A 22278-nucleotide genomic window follows, 5' to 3' on the forward strand; every position below is an offset into this window, starting at 1 on the left:
CAGTGCATTGACTGGTATCCACACAAAGCTCAATGTACAACAATCCTACACGTAGACAGAAATCATGATAGAGCCACGGACCCGGATCATCTACAATTAGATATTATCAGGTTAATAGTGACCATGGTGGTAATGTAGTGTATAAGGATACGACGCCGTCAAAGCCGGGCTTGCACCAGTCCAGGATCTGCTTGAGTCTGGTGCGGCGCTGCCCTCCTGCTTGACTCTCCCCAATCAGAGCAGAGTATGTCGCAAACAGGACTCCTTCTGAGGTAGCTGTGTCGCCGTACTTTATCTACAAAAAGCGACACAAGCAGAGGTTAAACAAGACAGCATGTGTGCTTACTGAACCTCAGAAAACAACCTACAATAATTGTAATGGTTGTTTGACATATTCCTTTCTCATTGTCTCACCTTGTTTAAGGCATGCACAGGAATAGTGGGAGCATTTATGTCTTTGAGATCTCTCTCTGCGTCGTATTTCAGGTCATTGGACACACTGAACCTGAGGAGTGGAAGAGGAGAATGAGTGCACCTTTACAAAACAAGCATGACGCACAAGTGAAACAGGTTTATTTCAGAGTTGGTAGTAATCAATGGCACTGACTTTCATTGATGGTTTCTAATGCATGTCACAAAGGCCCCAGTCTGACGCAATATCCATTACAACTAACGTTTTACAATCGAAACCACTCGAACTTAAATCTATTAGGCAGGGAGATGCCCACCTACGTAATGGTAGGATATAACTATAAGGTAGGGAGAAACAAAGCTAGGCTGGGTAATGTATTGAGTGGAGTAATAGTAGGAGGAATATAGTGTCTTACCATAGCGCTTTCTTCCTTCCTTTTAGGTAATTCTCCAGGATGATGCCGGCCACCGTACGGCCCTTCCCCACTCCGGCCCCGTCTCCTATCAGGAAGCCTGCTCTCTGGTTGTTCTGCAGGATCACCTCATGTTGCTGGGAACACACATGGAGCACGGTGTTCACGTGTATACAGACATACACTATGACTAACATATACATGTCATATTGTAGTAATTTAGTAGACAGAGTGACTTACAATACGTGCATTCAATTAAACAGCAGCATAATATATTGAACAAATACTGAACATAGAGATAAACTCAACAGCTAAAGTAGGAAATACAGTAGAAAGAGTTAAGACATTTTATAATATACCCTTTATTTATGAACCACACACTGTATTTTCCAAGCACAAACTTGAACTTGTTCCTGTACACACATTATCGGTAACTAACACTTCACATTGTAGTCATTTAGTCGACACTCTTATAAAAGACAGGCATGTAATAAAACCACCGCATAATATTGAACAACTTACACAGAGAGATCTCAAAAGCACAGCTGAAGATAACACTGTAAATACAGTTTCTAAAACATACTTGAACTTGTTCCTGCCAGACCGGATGGGTGAGGTCAGAGGTGAGTGTTACCTGGCAGGCGTAGATGATGGCCTCGAGTTGCAGGGCAGAGAGCAGGCCACAGTTGATGGTGAGGTTAGGAATGGATAGAGTGTAGGTGATGTCAGGAGGAGGGACGCTGGACAGCGTGTTGGTCTCCACCACTATGTCTGGGTGGGAGATCCCTATGGTGGCTGAGGAAGGACAAAAGAGGGAGATAATTTAAAGATTGAACAGACAGGCAACATTTTACTAAATCCCTCACAGACTGACTAACTATCAGTATCATATTATACTATTATTCCCTGTATGCGTAGTTGTGCACTAATGTCACTGAAAAATATTACTAATTGCAAATTTCAAATTCCTTCCACATAAAGAAAAACACAAAAACAGCAACCAGATAAATAGGTCAACATATTGTGTCTTGAGAGTAGTGTCGGGGAGCATACATTTGGATGGTTTGTAGTCGGCGTAGGTGTCTACATGTCCCAGCTCCTCTGTCTCCTCCTCCTCCTCCTCCTCTTCTGCCGGAGTCTGGGTTCTCTGAACCTGCATAAGCAAAGGGATATGGGTAACGTAGTTCATATCATGTCTATTATTTGCCTCCTGTCCATCTACACTGATATGATAAAACTGGACAAGTGAAAGCAAAGGCCCCTCTTTTCTTTTCAGATCAGTGCAGATGAGGAAGAAGATAAGTAAAATAACCTCAACCAACTAGACAAGACAGAAACAAGAGATATGAGATGAAATTTAAAAAAGGTCTAAATCATAGTAGATGGTTACAGGTCAAAGGGTTGACAGAGCTAATTAACTGATAATTAGCTGACCTGCAATTACTTGTCCTGATGCTCATTAATAAGGTCATTAAGAGCCTGAGTGGATAGATTAGAGAAATAGACTTCATTGTTTCGAGGAGGGGCTCACTAAGAGTGACAGAGAAGTTAACAAAACCGACTGTTTACTCAATACATTTACACAATATTTCAAAACCTGTTTTTGTAACGTCCGCAAAAAAGGCAGCAATAATTCATGTGGGTTCAAAGTTTTATGCCGAAATTATTTTGAAGTTAGTGTCACATATTTAAAATGATGCAGTCAGTTTTGACTCCATCTCCACATTCTTGTGCTTTTCAAAATGGGCCTCAGTCAGTCACTTGACTAATTTAGGTCGGATTAAATTTGGAGGGTTGAGGCTACCTGGTATCCTCCCAAAGGTGGGGTGCTGATAATGGCAGAGATATCCTCCAAACTGCTCAAACCCTGAAACCTGTTGGCATTTAGCTGCAGGGAGAACAAACAAAAAACAAACAACATTCAAACCAAATGAAAAGATGCAAGTCACAGCAGAGTCGTGTGAGTCATGAATGCCAGAACTTCTGGAACAACAACATAAGTGACATATGTCAGCTTGTCAGTGAAAGCCAGCGGCAACTAAGGGCACAGAAAGTGTGTAGAATACACAATGATAAATAATGGAGAAAATAACAACAAAAGAACAAAAGAATCAATAGGAAAAACAAAGACTCAAACAAATAACATTTTCCCACTTCTGAGTCATATTCCCTAACATTCTCTCTTTCCGGAGATGGGTTGTAAACATATCTGACCCCGGATCAGTGGTTAGAAGCAAAATGTACCTACTGTACATGACGTGTATTTGAGAATTGCTGTCGAGTGTTAAGCACACAGACACTTGGTCTTGTTTTTAGAGTGAGCATGTATGTGTGGGTATGAACATAGTGGTGTTAGTTGGCAGAGCTATTTTCATCTAGGTAGTAGTGTGTGATGACGCAAGTATGTGCTGATGAATGTCTCATTGTTTTGTGTGAGAAAAAGAAAACAGCTTATGTGAGAGAGTGGGTGTGCGCTACATGACTATTTATTTTTTTAAAGTCAACAAAAAGTAAGAGGAAGTATGTGTGTAGTCGGGTCCCCTCACCTCCAGCTGGCTCTGTGCTGGTGTGTTTATGTCCCATAGCGTTGGCACGTGGGCCAGGTTGTCTGCGTGGATGAAGTCCTGGGCATCGGCGTACTCTGACAGAGAGTCGGCCGGAGAGGAGAACAGAGAGTTGTTGGAGAGGTCATCGATGCAGGACAGGTCCTGGAGACAGAGAGGGCGACAGACAAAACATGTTAGTAAGATCTCTCCTTTCTGGATCAACTTAGTGATGGACCCCTCTCATGTTGCAGCACATTCAGTGGGGTATAATAAAGGACACTTTTTTATCTTTGTACTGTGAAATTATTACTTGGTTTATAAAGTAGTACCCTTTAAAGCAATTTTATGATTAGAAAAAGAGATACAATGCCGAAAGAAAACAGTGTACAAAAACTGCTTTGTGTACGTTTTGAAAATTGTTTATGCAATATATGCATGATGATTTCACGAGAACAAATTTGACCTAAATCAGAGTGAGACCAGCACCATGGACGAGATACTGTCTGGGACCCGACACTGTGTGTGTGGGTGCGTGCGCATATTACTATCTTTGTGGCTACCCGAAATCCCCAAAAGGATAGTAAAATAAGGAAAATTCTCCCTTGTGGTGGCATTTCCCAGGTCCCCACGAGGACAAAAGCTATTTTAGGTTAGAATTAGGGTTAGGAGTAAGTGATAGGTTTAGGTTTAGGTTTCAGGGTAAGGGAAAATAGGCTTTTGAATGGAAATACATTTAGGTCCCAACAAGGATAGTAAAACATATGCAGTGTTTGTGCGTGTGTGTGCCTGATAGGTGATGTAAGACGTGCGCTTGTAAATGTATTTGTTTATGCATGTGCAAGTTCATATACTGTACGTGTGAGTGAGTACATAAATACAATACGTGTAGGTAAGTATGTGTATAGTTTTCCCACAGTATGATTGGACCCCCCCACACTTCTTTTTAGTGGAACCACCCAGAGGCCCAAAAATCAACTAGGCCCAGTTGTGCATAACAAGAGCAGCAGCTCCAACCAAAGATGACCCAGCAGCCCAAGACTGATAAACCATGGAATTAAAAAAAAAGACTGACCAGGGACAGCATGTAGGATACACTGTCCAGCACAGTAGAAGGGTCGTTCCACCAAGTCGGTGACCAATTAGGTGATATTTTTTATTTTAACATTCTGCCATAAAGAGCACATGTTCAACTTCATAAAAAGAAAAGTTTTTTTCCCCATCGCAAGAGGTTAAATAAAATGATGACTATAGTAAGTGTCTAACTACCAAATAAAGTAACAGCGTTGACCGTAACAGGGTAAAGATTTTCATGTCAAATAAGAAATAAATCTTTGTGTTAGGGAGAATGTACGCTTGTTGCGTACAACGGGGCAATTGAATGAAAGCTAAGCATTTTTTAAAATGTATTTATTGTTTAAGCATTTCTACCATGTCTATCTATGGGTAACAGAATTGACGTATTATGCTTGGCTGGCTCAGTTCTTCACCAGGAAAACAGCAAAAAGAGTAGAACCAGATCACCTACATTTACACTAGGATTTGATTATTAGATGTTCAATGTTTCTTTCTAAAAATATATTTGAAAAGGAATAGTTTCACCATATTAAAATGAGAGTTCACATAACAGGGTTGATCTTAAAATGAGGGACAGACGTAAATTAGTAACTAATGACATGAAATCAATAATAATCTTCAGAAACTAACTAGGGCTTTACATTGGTGAAACTTGGGAGACATTTTTGGATTAAGTGGAAAATCTTCCTAGAAGTGACACAGTTGACATGTCAAAATGGACATGTCAAAATGCTGAATTTTGCCACTTTAGCAAGCCTTTATTCATGTTGAAAATATGAAACGCCTGACGGTACCATCTTCATCTGTATAAACACTATGGGACCCCACAGCCGTCAAACCACTCAGGAAGTAGACGCATTCTGTCTCCTAGAGATGTACTTGGTTGCGAAAAGTGCAAATCAATCCCAGAACAACAGCAAAGGACCTTGTGAAGATGCTGGAGGAAACAGGTACAAATGTATCTATATCCACAGTAAAACGAGTCCTACATCGACATAACCTGAAAGGCCGCTCAGCAAGGAAGAAGCCACTGCTCCAAAACCGCCATAAAAAAGCCAGACTACGGTTTGCAACTGCACATTGGGACATAGATCGTACTTTTTGGAGAAATGTCCTCTGGTCTGACGAAACAAAAATTGAACTGTTTGGCCATAATAACCATCGTTGCGTTTGGAGGAAAAAGGAGGATGCTTGCAAGCTGAAGAACACCATCCCAACCGTGAAGCACGGGGGTGGAAGCATCATGTTCTGGGGGTGCTTTGCTGCAGGAGGGACTGGTGCACTTCACAAAATTGATGGCAACGTGAGGAAGGAAAACTGTGGATATATTGAAGCAACATCTCAAGATATCGGTCGGGAAGTTAAAGCTTGGTCGCAAATGGGTCTTCCAAACGGACAATGACCCCATGCATACTTCCAAAGTTGTGGCAAAATGGCTTAAGGACAACAAAGTCAAGGTATTGGAGTGGCCATCACAAAGCCCTGACCTCAATCCTACAGAGAATTTGTGGGCAGAACTGAAAAAGCATGTGCGAGCAAGGAGGCCTGCTAACCTGACTCCGTTACACCAACTCTGTCAGGAGGAATGGGCCAAAATTCACCCAACTTATTGTGGGAAGCTTGTGGAAGGCTACCCGAAACATTCGACCCAAGTTCAACAATTTAAAGGCAATGCTACCAAATACTAATTGAGTGCAAGTAAACTTCTGACCCACTGGGAATGTGATGACATTTATTTTAAGAATGTGACATTTCACATTCTTAAAATAAAGTAGTGATCCTAACTAGAGGTCGACCAATTAATCGGAATGGCCCATTAATTAGGGCCGATTTCAAGTTCTCATAACAATCGGTAATCGTTATTTTGGCCACCTATTTGCCGATTTTTTATATTTATTGATTTTTTGAACACCCTTTATTTAACTAGGCAAGTCAGATGAACACATTCTTATTTTCAATGACGGCCTAGGAACGGGGGTTAACTACCTTGTTCAGGGGGAATTCGGGGATTCGTTTTTGCAACCTTGCGGTTACTAGCCCAACGCTCTAACCACCTGCCTTACATTGCACTCCACGAGGAGCCTGCATGGCAGGCTGACTATCTGTTACGCGAGGGCAGCAAGAAGCCAAGGTAAGTTGCCAGCTAGCATTAAACTTATCTTATAAAAAGCTATCAATCTTAACATAATCACTAGTTAACTAAACATCAACATGTGAGTAGTTTATCTAACGTGTCCTGCGTTGCATATAATCGATGCGGTGCCTGTTAATTTCTCATCGAATCACAGCCTACTTCGACAAACAGGTGATTTAACAAGCGCATCTGCGAAAAAAGCACTGTCGTTGTACCAATGTACCTAACCATAAACATCAATGCCTTTCTTTAAAATCAATACACAAGTATATATTTTTAAAACTGCATATTTAGTTAGTATTGCCTGCTAACATGAAATTGTGTCACTGCTCTTGCGTTCATTGCACGCAGAGTCAGGGTATATGGAACAGTTTAGGCCGCCTGGCTCGTTGCAAACTAATTCGCCAGAATTTTACATAATTATAACATAACATTGAAGGTTGTGTAATGTAACAGGAATATTTAGACTTAGGAATGCCACCCGTTAGATAAACGACGGACCGGTTCCGTATTTCACTGAAAGAAAAAACGTTTTGTTTTCGAGATGATAGTTTACGGATTCGACCATATTAATGACCTAAGGCTCGTATTTTTGTGTTTATTATATTATAATTAAGTCTATGATTTGATAGAGCAGTCTGACTGAGCGGTGGTAGGCACCAGCAGGCTCGTAAGCATTCATTCAAACAGCACTTTCGTGCGTTTTGCCAGCAGCTCTTCGCAATGCATTGCGCTGTTTATGACTTCAAGCATATCAACTCCCAAGATTAGGCTGGTGTAACCGATGTGAAATGGCTAACTAGTTAGCGGGTGCGCGGTAATAGCGTTTCAAACGTCACTCGCTCTGAGACTTGGAGTAGTTGTTCCCCTTGCTCTACATGGGTAATGCTGCTTCGAGGGTGGCTGTTGTCGATGTGTTCCTGGTTCGAGTCGAGGTAGGAGCGAGGAGAGGGACGGAAGCTATACTGTTACACTGGCAATACTGAAGTGCCTATAAGAACACCCAATAGTCAAAGGTATATAAAATGCAAATCGTATAGAGAGAAATAGTCCTATAATTCCTATAATAACTACAACCTAAAACTTCTTACCTGGGAATATTGAAGACTCATGTTAAAAGGAACCACCAGCTTTCATATGTTCTGAGCAAGGCACTTAAACGTTAGCTTTCTTACATGGCACATACTGCACTTTTACTTTCTTCTCCAACACTTTGGTTTTGCATTATTTAAACCAAATTGAACACGTTTCATTATTTATTTGAGGCTAAATAGATTTTGATGTATTATATTAAATTAAAATAAGTGTTCATTCAGTAATGTTGTAATTGTCATTATTACAAAAAATATATATAAATTATTTTAAAAAAAAATAATAATAAAAAAAAAAAATAAACAAAAAAAATTAATAAAAAAAATATATATATATAAAAAAAAAATTAGAATAATAAAACAAATAAAATCGGCCGATTAATCGGTATCGGATTTTTGGGGTCCTCCAATAAATCGGTATCGGCGTTGAAAAATCATAAATCGGTCGACCTCTAATCCTAACTGACCTAAAACAGGGAATTTTTACGAGGATTAAATGTCAGAAATTGTGAAAAACTGAGCTGAAATGTATGTCGCTAAGGTGTATGTAAACTTCCGACTTCAACTGTATGTGCCTTTTACTGAGGAGAGGCTTCCGTAAGACCTGATTGGTGGAGTGCTGCACAGATGGTTGTCCTTCTGTAAGGTTCTCCCCTCTCCACAGAGGAACTCTGGAGCTCTGTCAGTGACCATCGGGTTCTGGGTCACCTCCCTGAACAAGGCCCTTCTCCACCGTTTACTCAGTTTGGCCGGGCAGCCAGCTCTAGGAAGTGTCTTGGTGGTTACAAACTTCTTCCATTTAAGAATGATGAGGCTGCTGTGTTCTTGGGGACCTTCAATACTGCAGAATTGTTTTGGTACCCTTCCCCAGATCTGTGCCTCGACACAATCCTGTCTCTTGGTTTTTCTGACATGCACTGTCATCTGTGGGACCTTATATAGACAGGTGTGTGCTTTTCCAAATGACGTCCAATCAATTGAATTTACACCAAGTGGACTCCAATCAAGTTGTAAAAACATCAAGGATGATCAATGGAAACAGGATGCACCAGAGCTCAATCTTTGAGTCTCATAGCAAAGGTTCTGAATACTTTTGTAAATAAGGTCTGTTTTTCTATTTGTAATACTTTTTTTTTTTTTTTGAAATGTCTAAAAACCTGTTGTTTTCACGTTGTCATTATTGGGTATATTGTGTAGATTAATGAGGGAACATTTTTATTCAATCCATTTTAGAATAAGGCTGTAATGTGGGAAAAGAGAAGGGTTCTGAATACTTTCTGAATGCACTGTATTTAGTTCTGTCCTTGAGCTGTTCTTGTCTATTAATTTAATTAATATTAATGGTCTGTATTACGTAATGTTTCATGTTTTTTGTGAACCCCAGGAAGAGTAGCTGCTGCTTTCGTAACAGCAAATGGGGATCCTAATAAAACACAAAAACATACAGCAGAGCATAACATACACTCAAAACTAATGGAAAACATTAATGGAAAACAACTGCCCCTCGCGTCTGCCAGTGGGTCTGTGTGTGTTTACACAAACGGGGTCAGAGGAGCAGGATGTGGTGATGTGCTTGTGTGTGTGTGGGGCTCGGGGGTGGTAAAGAGTTCCTATAGAGAGCTTTTTCAAGGGCACAGCACTCAGCTAATCAGTGTCTACTGGTAGCTCTGTGATTACTCTCCTGGTTGTATCATGTGTGTGTGTGTGTGTGTGTGTGTGTGTGTTAGCTCTGCTAGGGCAAGATCAGACTTAAGCTCTGAAATTAGCCTCTTGAAGTTGTGCCCTGTGGACAGCTAAGTGGAACGGCTGCAGTTTGGTGTGTATAAAAGAGAACGGGGGAGAGAAGCAGAGACGATCCCTGGAAACTCTCCACCCTCCATTCCTCCACCAATCACGCTCTCCCCACTATCATTCCAAGAAATGTGGCTGTTCCGGCAGATGAGTGATTAGTAAACAAGGAGGAACAAAACGTAACCAGAGGCCGCTCCGAAGAGAGACACATACTACACCCACCTTCCGCAACTGCTCAGCAGTTCCTACAGTGGGAACAAACTTAGTGATAAAATCCTTCCTCACACAAGGAACTCCCACATTGGAGGGCCTCATACTCTCTTACAATAAAAACTAGGCAACAAGACACTATGTAACATAAATAACACAACCCATCCTACATTCTTCTCCTAGATTTAGAGAGATTAGTCACATGCACAGGGTTGCAGGGGTGGGAAGTGCAGGAAAGGGATAGGGTTAGAATGTAGCTGACTAGTGATGGCTATTCAGCAGTCTGATGGTAGAAGCAATTGGTCAGTCTTTCAGTATTTGCTATGATGCTCCTATATTGCCCGCGTCCGAGTCATAGAAGTGGGGAGAACAGTCCATGGCTCGTGTGGCTGGGGTCCCTGATGACCTTCTGGGTCTTCCTGCAACACCTGGTGTTGTAGGTGTCCTGGAGGGCAGGCAGTGTGCACCCAATGGTGTGTTGGGCTGAGCGTACCACCCTCTGTAGCACCATGCGGTCAGCGGTGGTGGAGTTGTCGTACCAGACTGCGATGCAGCCCGACAGTATGTTCTTGATGGTGCTCCTGTATAACACTGAGGGCCCTCGGGGACAGGACACATTTCTTCAGCCTCCTGAGATTGAAAAGTTGTCATCCCTTCACCACTGTGTCTGTGCGGTTTGACCATTTCAGCTCCTCAGATGTGTATGCTGAGAAACTTGAAGTTTTACTGTCTCACATTTGTTGGGCTTCATATGAGAATTGCACCATAGGGATAGCCCTCAGAGCTGCCTCTTGTTGGACCATTCAAGGAGAGTTGGCTAAATGGATAAAAGGGCAGTAGCAGCAACAGTGGCATCTAGTGGGCAAAACCTGTTACTTGCACTTCATTTATGGGGAAAATGCAAGTGGCTTCAATGGCTAATTTCTCTGACCAAGGGGGAGAGAAACATCACCAAATGCACTGAGAATACATTACATAGTATGAATAAACAATACTCCACGTTGCAGCTTCATACAGTTTGTCAAACACTGAGAACTGATAGTATATACTGGCCATTGGGGAGGGCTGTGTTTGACCATCTATTTAGATTCTTCACATCTTAAATCATAGTTTTCTTTGTAAATCGGAAGTTACTATATGTAATGAATATTATATTTCATTAAATTTGGGTGCAATCAATTAGCTTTCAAGATCAAAATCACATATTTCAACAAAATTATTTTGTAGAAATGCTTATCGTATTGGTTTCTAACTACAGAAAAATATCAGTCTGACATGGCGGGTGTCAAATTCCTCGTTCATAAACGGTCGGTGAGCAGAACTAATCATCTCATTCTCCCAACAGCTCCAATGCTCATTCCGACAGGATGAACCATTTCATTTCATCCCAGGGAAGATGATACCAACCTTTCCCTGTCAAGCCATGAGAAAAACTTTGATTAAGAAGAACAAACTGGGGAGTCACTTGAGACCGCCGAAAAAGATGGCAGAGAAAAACTTTAGAAAGTTCCTAATACCCACATGTAAATATTGAAATTCAACGGCATACAATTTCATTTGTCTTAATATATTGACTTGTAGTTCAGTTTAATATAAAGATAATTTACATTATTGGAATGTCGACACACGCTAAAAATGTATTCAAGCTTAAAGCAGTATTCACAGGCCACAGACTAGCAAACAAATAAGTCATCGTGAATAATCACGTAAACCCAGATAAAATCGGTAAATCTGAAGAATCGAATTGAGCAAATGGGAAAGATGAATACGACTTTGTTGGGTGTTGCATCCGATGTCTCCATGATAAAAACAACAACTACCGAGCTAATAGAAAAACTTGATGCGATACAAGTGAGGATGGATAAGGCAGTACTTCAGAACAGAAGTAGGATAAATACAGTGAGATTGGTTAATCTGAAAGAGGGGAGTGAGGCTGGTTGTGGACTAATCTTGTGTGTGCACAATCATCGCCAAATGATTTGGATTTGACAACGGGCACAAATTTGAACGAACCCAGCGCAGAATGGGCGCCGAGAACGGTTCTCATCCACTTCCTACAATCTACAGCCCAGGTAAGGATACTTAAAGCCGCAAAAGAAAAGGCGTTCAGTGAGAAGGCAGTCAACTGTCTTTTTCCCTGTACCTGTCCAAGGAAATGGCAATGAATAGGAAGAAGTTTTCAACAGTGAAAAAACAACTACACGAGAAGAACGTCAGGCACACACACTGGACCGGTCATAAGGACTTTTGAGTTGAAACTGCAGGTTATTCTCTGCAGCATCCAAGACAGTCCGATGATGATTGCCTCATTGAAAAGCAACGTTACATTCCTAGTTGCTTTGTTTTATTTTGGGATTGGTTTTCTGTGTTTAATTGTACACACGGAGCATACAGTACCAGCCAAAAGTTTAGACACCTACTCATTCAAGGGTTTTTCTTTATTTTACTATCTTCTACATTGTAGAACAATAGTGAAGACATCAAAACTATGAAATGACACATATGGAATCACGTAGTAACCAAAAGTGTTAAATCAAAATATATTTTATATTTGAGATTCTTCAAAGTAGCCACCCTTTGCCTTGACGGCTTTGCACACTCTTGGCATTCTCTCAACCAGCTTCATGAGGTAGTCACCTGGTATGCATTTCAATTAACAGGTGTGCCTTGTTAAAAGTTAATTTGTGGAATTTCCTTAATTCTTAATGCGTTTGAGCCAATCGGTTTTGTTGTGACAAGGTAGGGGTGGTATACAGAAGATAGCCCTATTTGGTAAAAGACCAAGTCCATATCATGGCAAGAACAGCTCAAACACGCAAAGCGAAACGACAGTCCATCATTACTTTAAGACATGAAAGTCAGTCAATGCGGAAAATTTCAAGAACTTGAAAGTTTCGAGTGCAGTCGCAAACAACATCAAGCGCTATGATGAAACTGGCTCTCATGAGGACCGTCACAGAAAAGGAAGACCCAGAGTTAGCTCTGCTGCAGAGGATAAGTTAGAGTTAACTGCACCTCAGATTGCAGCCCAAATAAAAGTAAGAGATACATCTCAACATCAACTATTCAGAGGAGACTGCGTGAATCAGGCTTTCATGGTCAAATTGCTGCAAAGAAACCACTACTAAAGGATATAATATCACATGGGTCCAAAAAGAAGAGAGATGGTGCTGAAGCAGTTAAAAGATTAGAAAACAATATTTTTTTATTTGATTTTCTGTCAGAGTCTTGCAGGGGAGAGGTTTGTTAACTTCCAACCCAATCTTGTTACACTCAAAAGATGTGGCGAACAGTACACAAGATATGTGGAATTTCACATCTAAAAACAAGGATACTCATCATTGTGTCACAATCCCAAGGCTACGGATAGGAAATAAGTGTACTGGAAACAATGGTAATGGAAGGAATTCATTCTACAGGTGATCTGTACAATCATTGGTCTTCCCTGTGGCTCAGTTGGTAGAGCATGGTGTTTGCAACGCCAGCATGGTGTGTGCAACGCCAGGGTTGTGGGTTCGATTCCCACGGGGGGCCAGTACAAAAAAAATGCATGAAATGAAATGTATGAATTCACTACTGTAAGTCGCTCTGGATAAGAGCGTCTGCTAAATGACTAAAATGTACAATGAAGATGTTTTAAAGTCATTCTCAGATTAGGTACAAAATATGATGTAGGAGACAAAGGGACATTTCTGTAAATATTTACAATTGAGGGAATGTTTGTTAACCGGCTATCAACAAAATCCAGGAAAGAACCCAATAGCGGAGTATTTGGAATTACCCAAACTTAAGGCAGCCATTTTTTACTCAATATTTAGTCATCTGTAGAGTAGACTGTAAAAACGGGAGAACAATATGGCAAGCTGACCTTAAGTGTGAAATTGAGGATGACACCTGGTTGAAAATCTTGTCCAAACATAAGGGAAGCCAGGGGGAAACCTACTCAATATAAGATACTACATAGGTTTTATTGGACCACAACAAAGCTTCATAAGATTGGGCTGAACAACAATTCTCTGTGTTTGAAATGCCAGAAAGACAGACATTTTTACACGCAATATGGGAATGTACATTAGAGCTACCTTTCTGGAAGGATGTTTTAAAATATCTGGAGAAATGATTGGGGTTAACAATTCCAGTTTCACCGAGAATGTGTCTCCTGGGCGATAGAACAGATTTACCTAATGTAACAAATGAGGAATTTGCACTGATCACTGTTGGTATGGTTACAGCAGCTAGAGTAATCCTTAGATTTTGGAAGGGTCATGCCACTCCTACTCTGAAACAGTGGATACAATCAATGTTGGAGCTAGCATCTTATGAACAAATGCTTGCTAGGATCACTGGCAGAAACAACAATTCTAGAATCTGGACATTTTATTTGTCATGTTTCTAGGACTTGCAGGTGATGACTTATGCTAGCGAACCCATTTTAGTTCTGTACTGTAGCTTGTGAGATACTATTTGACTGTGTATATGTGCCATGTTGGAGGATATGTCTGGATGTCATGCTCAATGTTTTTATGCTGTACAATATCAACTTTTATTTTTTTTGTTTATTTGTTCGTTTGGTTGGGTTTGTTGAAAAAAGGAAAAAATAAATAACTTTAATAACAAAAAAAAAGAACAAACGGTCTCTCGAAAATATCATGGCCGAGGTGGTTCTTCTCTAAATCACCAACCAATTGTACCCCCCAGCTCCACTAATCTCCACTCACAGAGGGAGAGAGGAGAACCAGAGCAGACTGGAATGTATTTTTCTTAATAAATGTGAGGCATGCGTGACTGGTAAAGCACTATTTTTTCCTCTGGCGGTGTGGCCGGTGCTGCAGCTAAGATTATGTTCTGTTAGGCAGAGATAAAGCCTGAATACCAACTGCACTGATGGTAATCTGGCCTTCAACAGGCACAGCCTGCCTGCCTGGCTGGCTCCTAATCCTGCTTCCCTCTCTACCTCACAGGACAAAACATGGAAATGGCAGAGTGGGAGAGAGAAATAGAAAGAGAAAGAAGAGGGAGACAGAGAGAGAATGTTTTCAGAGGGAAAACATGGAGAAATCTGTGATTGGGCAAGAAGTTTATCGTGTGCGTGTGTGAGAGAGAGAACAGTAGCAGAGAGTGTATGGCCTTTGTGAGATAAAAAGGTTTTCAGAGAGATAACCAAGGACAAGTTGCGCAAGTGTTCATTTACGAAACTGCAGAGCTGCGCGCGTTGGTCAGAATTTTCCCAGTTTGTCTGTCAATACTCATGTCCTCACACAAAGCCAGTCCTTCACATGTTCCTCTTCCACTTCTCCCGTTTAAGTGCTGAACCCAGCGTTTTCTCCTTCCCATCATCCAAACCCACACGCAGAGAAAAACCACATTCATGCCCATATATAGGCCTCCTTTTCACAATCCTTCAGTGATATGATCTGAAACCTCAGACTACTTTCACACAAACACATTAAATACACACACCAGGGTTTCCGTTAGCCAGTAACTGAGGAGTTTTGGCAGATAAAAATAATAAAATGAAAAGCCCATAAATAAAACAGCAGCCGGCTATTGCCCCCCCCACCCCCCAAAAAAGATTAATCCCATTGCAAAGGTATGCTTTTTAGCCTATTCATTGATGGTATTACATTTGACCGGCCATGCCGGTCTATAGGTTTATCTGGATTATTTAGTGAAATTAAATTTGCCGCGTGGTGTATTTTTGTTAGCCGTTATGTTTATCACATGCTCAGAGCATACAGAGAGCATAAAATATATGTCATACAGCGCGAGAGCTGCTGCTACAGCTTCTCTCAAAACATCTAATTCATTGCTGTTGAGTTTAACGTGATTTAATTCTAAACGCAATCGGGTGTTAAAAACAGTTTTGATGTCCAGAGCAGTGGCGGTTCTAGACCATTTCAACTGGGGGGGGGCAAGCTGGGGCCAGTTGTACTGTTAGAGGGGCCAGTTACATCAGACGTTATCGTTTTCATATCGTTTTCTTCACTGCATTGCAGGCATTAGCAGGCAAAAGACCATGTTCATAATCATCATCGTTGCCACTGTCTAATAACGGACGTAAAAAAAGAACGATAGCAAAAATGAGTTATGTAAAAATGATTTCATACTCCACATTTAGGGTGGCCACAAGGGGGTCCAAAATTGTTGTCACAGGGGCACTGCCCCCCCCACAGAACCGCTAGTGGAGCTATGCCTACTATTTCTCAACTGGTAATTAAAGCGTGCTTCCCATTCAAGTGCTTTTCGGCAATGGTAGGCAGGCTTCAGCGCATCACACACACACCACTTTGCTGTAGGCAGTATGCATTTTGAAAACAACATAATTATCTGAAACCTGGTCGTTTCACTTCATATTATGAGGCATGTCTTACACCTAGCTTCAAAGTCAAATCCGACCATAGAAACATGAAGGCAATTTCTCTCATTTCTATTGGTTTTCAAATAAACGTTCTTTCACTGTCCAGTAGCCAAAGGCACAAGCTGACCAATAGAATAGGTAAACTTCTCTACTATGGGAGATAGTAGATTGACAGGCTAGTGATTTTGCTGTTCGTTACTCATCTTGTTGCCTGAGGAAAGGTAAATGCGGTAGTTATTCTAAGAACTTCAAAGTGCGCACTGGAATTCAGTAAGAAGGACGCACGCCGTTGCATGTTCTGTTAAGATGAATAACCATCATCTAAATTTCATTTCTATCATTCTGAGCACCGTGGGTGGACGCCATAATCAGGTTACCCGATGCATATGGGCCCGGTAAATCTCTCAAATGTCTATTAAACTCAAATGCTGCCGGTCAAATGTCCGGTGCCACATTTTCCTAATGGAAACCCTGACGCACGCGCGCACACACGTAAACACCAGTATATCCACAGCAGTGGCATTAAAGTGTGTTTGAGAGCCTGTGATAATGGCAGCTGTCTGGCTGCATTGAGTAATGAAAACATTGAGGATGAGAAGAAAAAAAAGAAAAAAGAAAATCGCTGCAATGAGCACCCCTGTCAGCCCTAAGAGTGAGCAAGGGGCTCACTCTTAGGCTGTTACGTTGACCTTATTACAGCCCCCCCCCACACACACACACACACACACACACACACACACACACACACACACACACACACGGCAGTCAAATTCCACAAGACCGTTTAGTCACAGTAATTAGGCTTCTGCAAGCTCTGATGCTGCTGATGGTCATTAGTAGCCGACCAAACTGGTACTCGGCCCCATTGTCCCTCTAATCACTCTGACATCAATGCAAATGTCATTGACAATCTAATCAAACACTTCATGACAGCCCATGAGCTCATGTTGCGCAACAGTTCTGTAAGCTATGCAATTGTGTGAGAAAACAGAGTGATGGCAGCTTTCTATAGGCTAGACCTACTATATTTATTTCTCAACTTCCCTAATATTAAGCACATTGCTTCTCTTTACAACATGAGTATTGCCTACCTGGCTGGCATGAAGTGTCCTCCTTCTGCTATTTAAGTGCATAGATGACAAGTACATTTTCCCGGTGCTCCTGTTTCGAGACAGGTGCATGATAATGGTCCATTCTAAATCAAATCCAAACAAATTTCACATTTATTATTTGGTAAATGTAAAAACAATATTAAATCAAGATTAGTGTGATTGTGACAATATTAGCCCTTCAGTTGTGAATGATGTCCGGCTTAAGGCAAGAAACAGCGCATGCTTTTTTCTCTTGACTTTTTCAAATCATAGTCACACACATCATGTAGCCTAGCCCATAGGAAAATATATGTTTTGATAAGAAAAAGAAGCACATTAATTTGCTTTACAACGGGTGTAGAGCCTAACTGGCATACATACGCAGTGCGTGAGTTTCAAGTTTGGGGAAGAACATTTTCACCATAAAACGCACCTTTAATATAAAAGCATTACATGCATATTCACATTTGTGGTCACTTTTGAGAATGGTGCTAACGGAACATTCACGCTTATAGCCTACTGCCGTGTGCACATTGCTGCACTTATAATTATAAGAAATAGCCTAAATTCGAGGCATTTTCAAGTGCTTGTCAAATTGTGAATGACAGATTGAAGTGCAAAAAAACAAAGCAGAGCTTATGCCTTTCATGCAACTTTTTTTTTAAATCATTAGGCGCATCATGCAGCCTTAGAATGTATTAAAAACCAAAAACATATAGCCCAACATGTATCACAACTAAAGTTACATAAATAACTCAAAATTAAGCATATAGGAGGACCTGTGTCTTTGTTAACCGCTCACAGAATAGCCGCATGTGCGCACTCCCTCAAATTATTTGGAGAAAATATTCTTTATATTTTATTCAGCTATGTTCAACTGTATTCTTCATACTATAAAATAATGCCATGGAATTCTAAACAAACCTTGTCTGCTAAATGAACTAGTGTAGCCCACAGCCATTTGGCATAGCCAGATCAGGGCCTAACATAAGGACACCTCAGAGTATGCTATTCTATTCTTCTGAAAGACTACATTTTCTTCATATCATGTTTCTTTAGAACAGTCTAAAATAAATAATGGATTTATTGTGATGGTGTAGACTATATTACATGGATTTATTACACTTTTTAAAATGTAGATGTTCCAAAGGTCTGCATCAGTGGCTTGTAGGCTATGTGTGGAAGCCAGGAGATGCTAAATATGTTTATGTTATTTAATTGGTCTGTGTGACTGTGTGTAATGTCACTAACACACCAACTGGGGCATCCAGGGAGAAGAGAAACAGCCCGTCCAAACCGAATTGAAATGACTATTATAGTAGCTTTACACAGCAGGCCTGTGACAAGACATGGAGTCTAGCCATTGTTCAACAACCGTATGGCTAGCCTCTGTTCAGCAAGTTTATTTTTTCAGGAAGTCTAATGCTAAGTACAGGTGTTTCTCTCTGGCTCTAAAATCACATTGCCCATATTAGTGCTGAGCGATTAACCAACATTTGTATTTATTTTTCGGGGTTATTAAACAACTAATTGGCCGACGTCATTTCAATTACTTGAACTCCATTTATTTTAATTTTTTTTGTGAGTCCAACGCGCCGTGTCTGTAGCGCGAAATCAAATCATTCATGACAGAAATCAAGTCAAGAACTATGTGGGACACCGGGCTGAAGGGAGTTAGTTTTCATTAAGCAAATATTCAACCTTGTTAAGCACAGAAACTACAATGACCGTAATCCATTGCACCGTTTTTTTAAGGCTCAGATACAGATCAGAGAGGACGAGGCAAATCTGTCCAAAATAACACAATGCGTTTCTATAGTCTTATTTTGAACCGACACATCATGCCTGCCTTCCCACCTTTGGGACAATGACTCCCATTGTTAGGGCATAGACATGAGCATCGCGTCATTAAATACAGATCTCTGTAGAGATCCACTTTTATGCCTGCTATTTTAGGTTAGGTTACACACAGACCGCATGAAAGGAATGTACCGAACTACGAGAGAGAGACCGTTGGTTAAAGTATACCTTATCTACTTTGAAGAACTAGTAAAATGATTGTCAAACAGCTCTGCAGCATAAATAGCTAAATAGGATGACTAAAAAGACAGTACAGTATGGCGTGGCTGGCTGACTGCTACTGCCTGAGCAGAAATACGATGATTACTTTAAGGATTTAAAAAATAATAAAAAATAAGTCATATACACAACTGAAATATTTCATTATTTCAAAGTAATTTCTTATTTTTATATTGGTGTCTACCCAATGTGGAACTGACAGAGACAATGGAATATTTTCAATGTTTTGGCAATTGAATGTTCACAATTTTTTAATTGGAAATCACATTAAAAAGCTATACAATTATGAAATCCATTATGAAATAACGACGTTACCATGTTAAAAAAATATATAGAATCGAAACGACCTCAAAAAGCACTAATCGCTCAGCACTAGCTGAGGTCAGTTTGACATTTTATCCACTAATAGTAAAGGTAAGGCTTGTATTTGGTGGCGGGGGTAAGCCGATCCTAGGTCTGGATATCAGGATAACTTCTACCGCCTCCTCCTATCATTCAGCCAGAGGGAATAAGCAGAGACTTCCTGAAACCCTCACCACCACTCTTCCTCCTCCTCCAGAAAATCTGATGAGGCAGCCAGGGAATCCCATTCTACTCTGCCAGGCCAGCCTAGGTAGTGGAGAGTCAGTCATTCAGTCCATCTCAAGACGACAACCTTAACCCAACTCTTATTGTGGTGTTATGTTTGGACGTTTTTCTACCCAAAATGTGCCGTGGTTAGCATTTTTAGCAGAATCAGACTAAAAATTAGTATTTCTTTCCTTCGTTTATTTTTCTATACTGCTGTGTGGTTTATTAAAAATAATCAATTGTACGGCTTTATCGTTTCATGGCCCTTTAAATCCCTTGGCGTTAGGAGCCAAGTGGTTCTGTAATGTTCCAATACGCCACCCTGCTGACTCAAAGATAACATCACAGCACCTGATGCCAACACAGCTGGGTGAAACGCTCCCAATAGCAGTTGCTTGTGAAAACAACTTACCCTCCTCCAATCCTAACCTAGATATTTTGTGTGTATTGATGTGTGCCGTTTTAAAATGTATGTAAATTTGTCCTTGAGCTTTTGTTGTCTATTAATGTTCTGTATCATGTCATTTTCATGTGTGTGGACCCCAGGAAGAGTAGCTGGTGCTTTCGCAACTGCTAATGGGGATCCTAATAAAATAATAAAACATCTAACCTTATTATTCAAGGAAGGGGACGCAAAACTGACCTTCGATCATTGTCTGGGACAGGGCCAGAAGGGACAGTGGGAGGAGGAAGCCCCACCGGTCTCCAGTGTGGGTCATGTTTGTGGACCCTGTATGGAACCCTGTCCATGCTGCTGTCACCAGAGCCTGACTGATAGCCTGGGAGGCACGGAGCTGTCTGGATTATGTTATCCCAGGCAGTCTACGTTACCCACATCCTTTACATACAGTACAGTGTACTGCTCTGCCCTATAAACACACAGCCCATCCCAGCACAAGGACACCCACAGAGGCCTTCACGTCCTGCCCAGCCACAGGAAAGAAGGGAAGCTGGCCTCTGGAACGTTCCAATATTTCCTAACTCTTCAATAATAAAAGGATGACATGTCAGGATTATAGGTTAATGATAAAGAAGAATACAGCTGGCTAGGAGGCCTGCTGAGATGGCTTTGTCTGTTTTGGGTCGGCAGAGAGAGACGGGGAGAATCTTTCAGGCTGTGTTTTCCATTGAAAGTGGAGGGGCAGTAGGACACACTCATAACAATCCACATAAGTCAACACCACCACCATCAAATGCATTCAGTGGGGTACAACGTTAAGATAACAGAAATGTAATGTATAGAGCTAAATCTGTTCTACACACCAGAGAATCATGTCTGGTTTACACAACACATTTCTATCCGAATGTTCTGTAACGCTCAGTTCCCTTATGTGGAACCCCTCTCTTCTTCTCCGCAACAAGTATAAGCTCTCAGTCAACAGTCAGATATAATAAGAAATCGGAAAAAACACCATAGTTCGGGAAATGATAACAGAGCCAGTCATGCAAAAGGGAAGAGGGTTAGCCCAATAGGAGGGCAGCAGTCAGTGGCCCTGGTGATCTCCATGTCAGCAGCTGTGGGGATCTGCCAAGAGGAAGTAGAAAAGGGCTTGGTGGAGAGGAGATGGCACACACGGAGGGTATCTCTTGTTTAATGTAGATTCCTTTCCTTGTCTCGTTCAGTTCATCTGATTCTGCACTGATGAGAAAAAACTGGACTGGTGAAAGCAGATACCTGGCCTAGGCTACCAATCTTTCCTTCTTGTGCATTCAGAGGTGTGGCAGTGTGTGTGTGTGTGTGTTTTGGGGTGCGGGGCAGGTGTGAGCCTGCATCCACAAGAAAAGTGGATTTGGTGGGGATCTGACGTCAGATAAGTAACTCCGTTCCCATCAGATAACTCAATTCCAAAGAATTGCCTGGTAATTATTGCGCAGGCTAAGATTGTCCTTATTTGCAAACTAAATAGGCCAAAAGATATTAAATACAAACATATTTCAGTACAAAGAAAATTACAGTGACATGAAACATTCTTAATACCAGTTATCTTTTCTTTTTTGATTTGGAATAGAATTGGCTGAAGAAAAAAGACCCCTCTGAAATCCCAACCCACACAATCCAAAACCAAAAGCCCATGAACTCAGCTAACCTTCCAGTCTTTGTCAGTAAGTTCCACCTGTGGTCAGTCAGTGGGCTGGGGTTGTCAAGTTCTAACTCAGTGACTCACCCAGGACAGGAGGACACCACTCATAGTGATCCCAGTGCCAATGAGTCTCCCTCCTCCATTCTCTCACTCCCTCTGCCACTTCCAGTAAGACACATGCCTTGCCGACACTCTGGGCTTAAAATAGTGCTGACTCCCTGGCATCTGCCATGGAACTGGCAATCCACACACACACACACACCCCCTCTGGACCGGAGAATTATTACTGAGGACAAAGTTTACTCTACACACTCACTGGGCGGACGTCAATGGAAGAATAGAGCATGATGCTGACCACTGCATGACGCTCGTATTCAGATAAATATGACCGTAAAAATGGGCATTATGGTCAAAACACGGAAATTGTTG

At 41.2% G+C, this 22278-nt stretch overlaps 1 protein-coding gene across 6 annotated transcripts in view; it reads right to left on the bottom strand.

Moving 5' to 3' along the window:
- Positions 1–22278, bottom strand: part of LOC106613723 (protein strawberry notch homolog 2) — a 118211-nt gene that overhangs the window by 20079 nt on the left and 75854 nt on the right. For 4 of the 6 annotated variants that reach the window (XM_014216273.2, XM_045687465.1, XM_045687466.1 and 1 more), the window contains 7 exons: positions 3371–3532; positions 2629–2712; positions 1878–1977; positions 1459–1619; positions 828–961; positions 415–505; positions 152–295 (listed from right to left, as the gene is read on the bottom strand). In XM_014216273.2, coding sequence (XP_014071748.2) covers positions 152–295; positions 415–505; positions 828–961; positions 1459–1619; positions 1878–1977; positions 2629–2712; positions 3371–3532 — 876 coding nt within the window. The remainder of the gene's footprint in view (positions 1–151; positions 296–414; positions 506–827; positions 962–1458; positions 1620–1877; positions 1978–2628; positions 2713–3370; positions 3533–22278) is intronic. The other 2 variants (XM_014216274.2, XM_045687467.1) reach the window with 1 other exon arrangement.

Source organism: Salmo salar, chromosome ssa10 (genome assembly GCF_905237065.1).
Source record: "Salmo salar chromosome ssa10, Ssal_v3.1, whole genome shotgun sequence".
Taxonomy (NCBI): domain Eukaryota; kingdom Metazoa; phylum Chordata; class Actinopteri; order Salmoniformes; family Salmonidae; genus Salmo; species Salmo salar.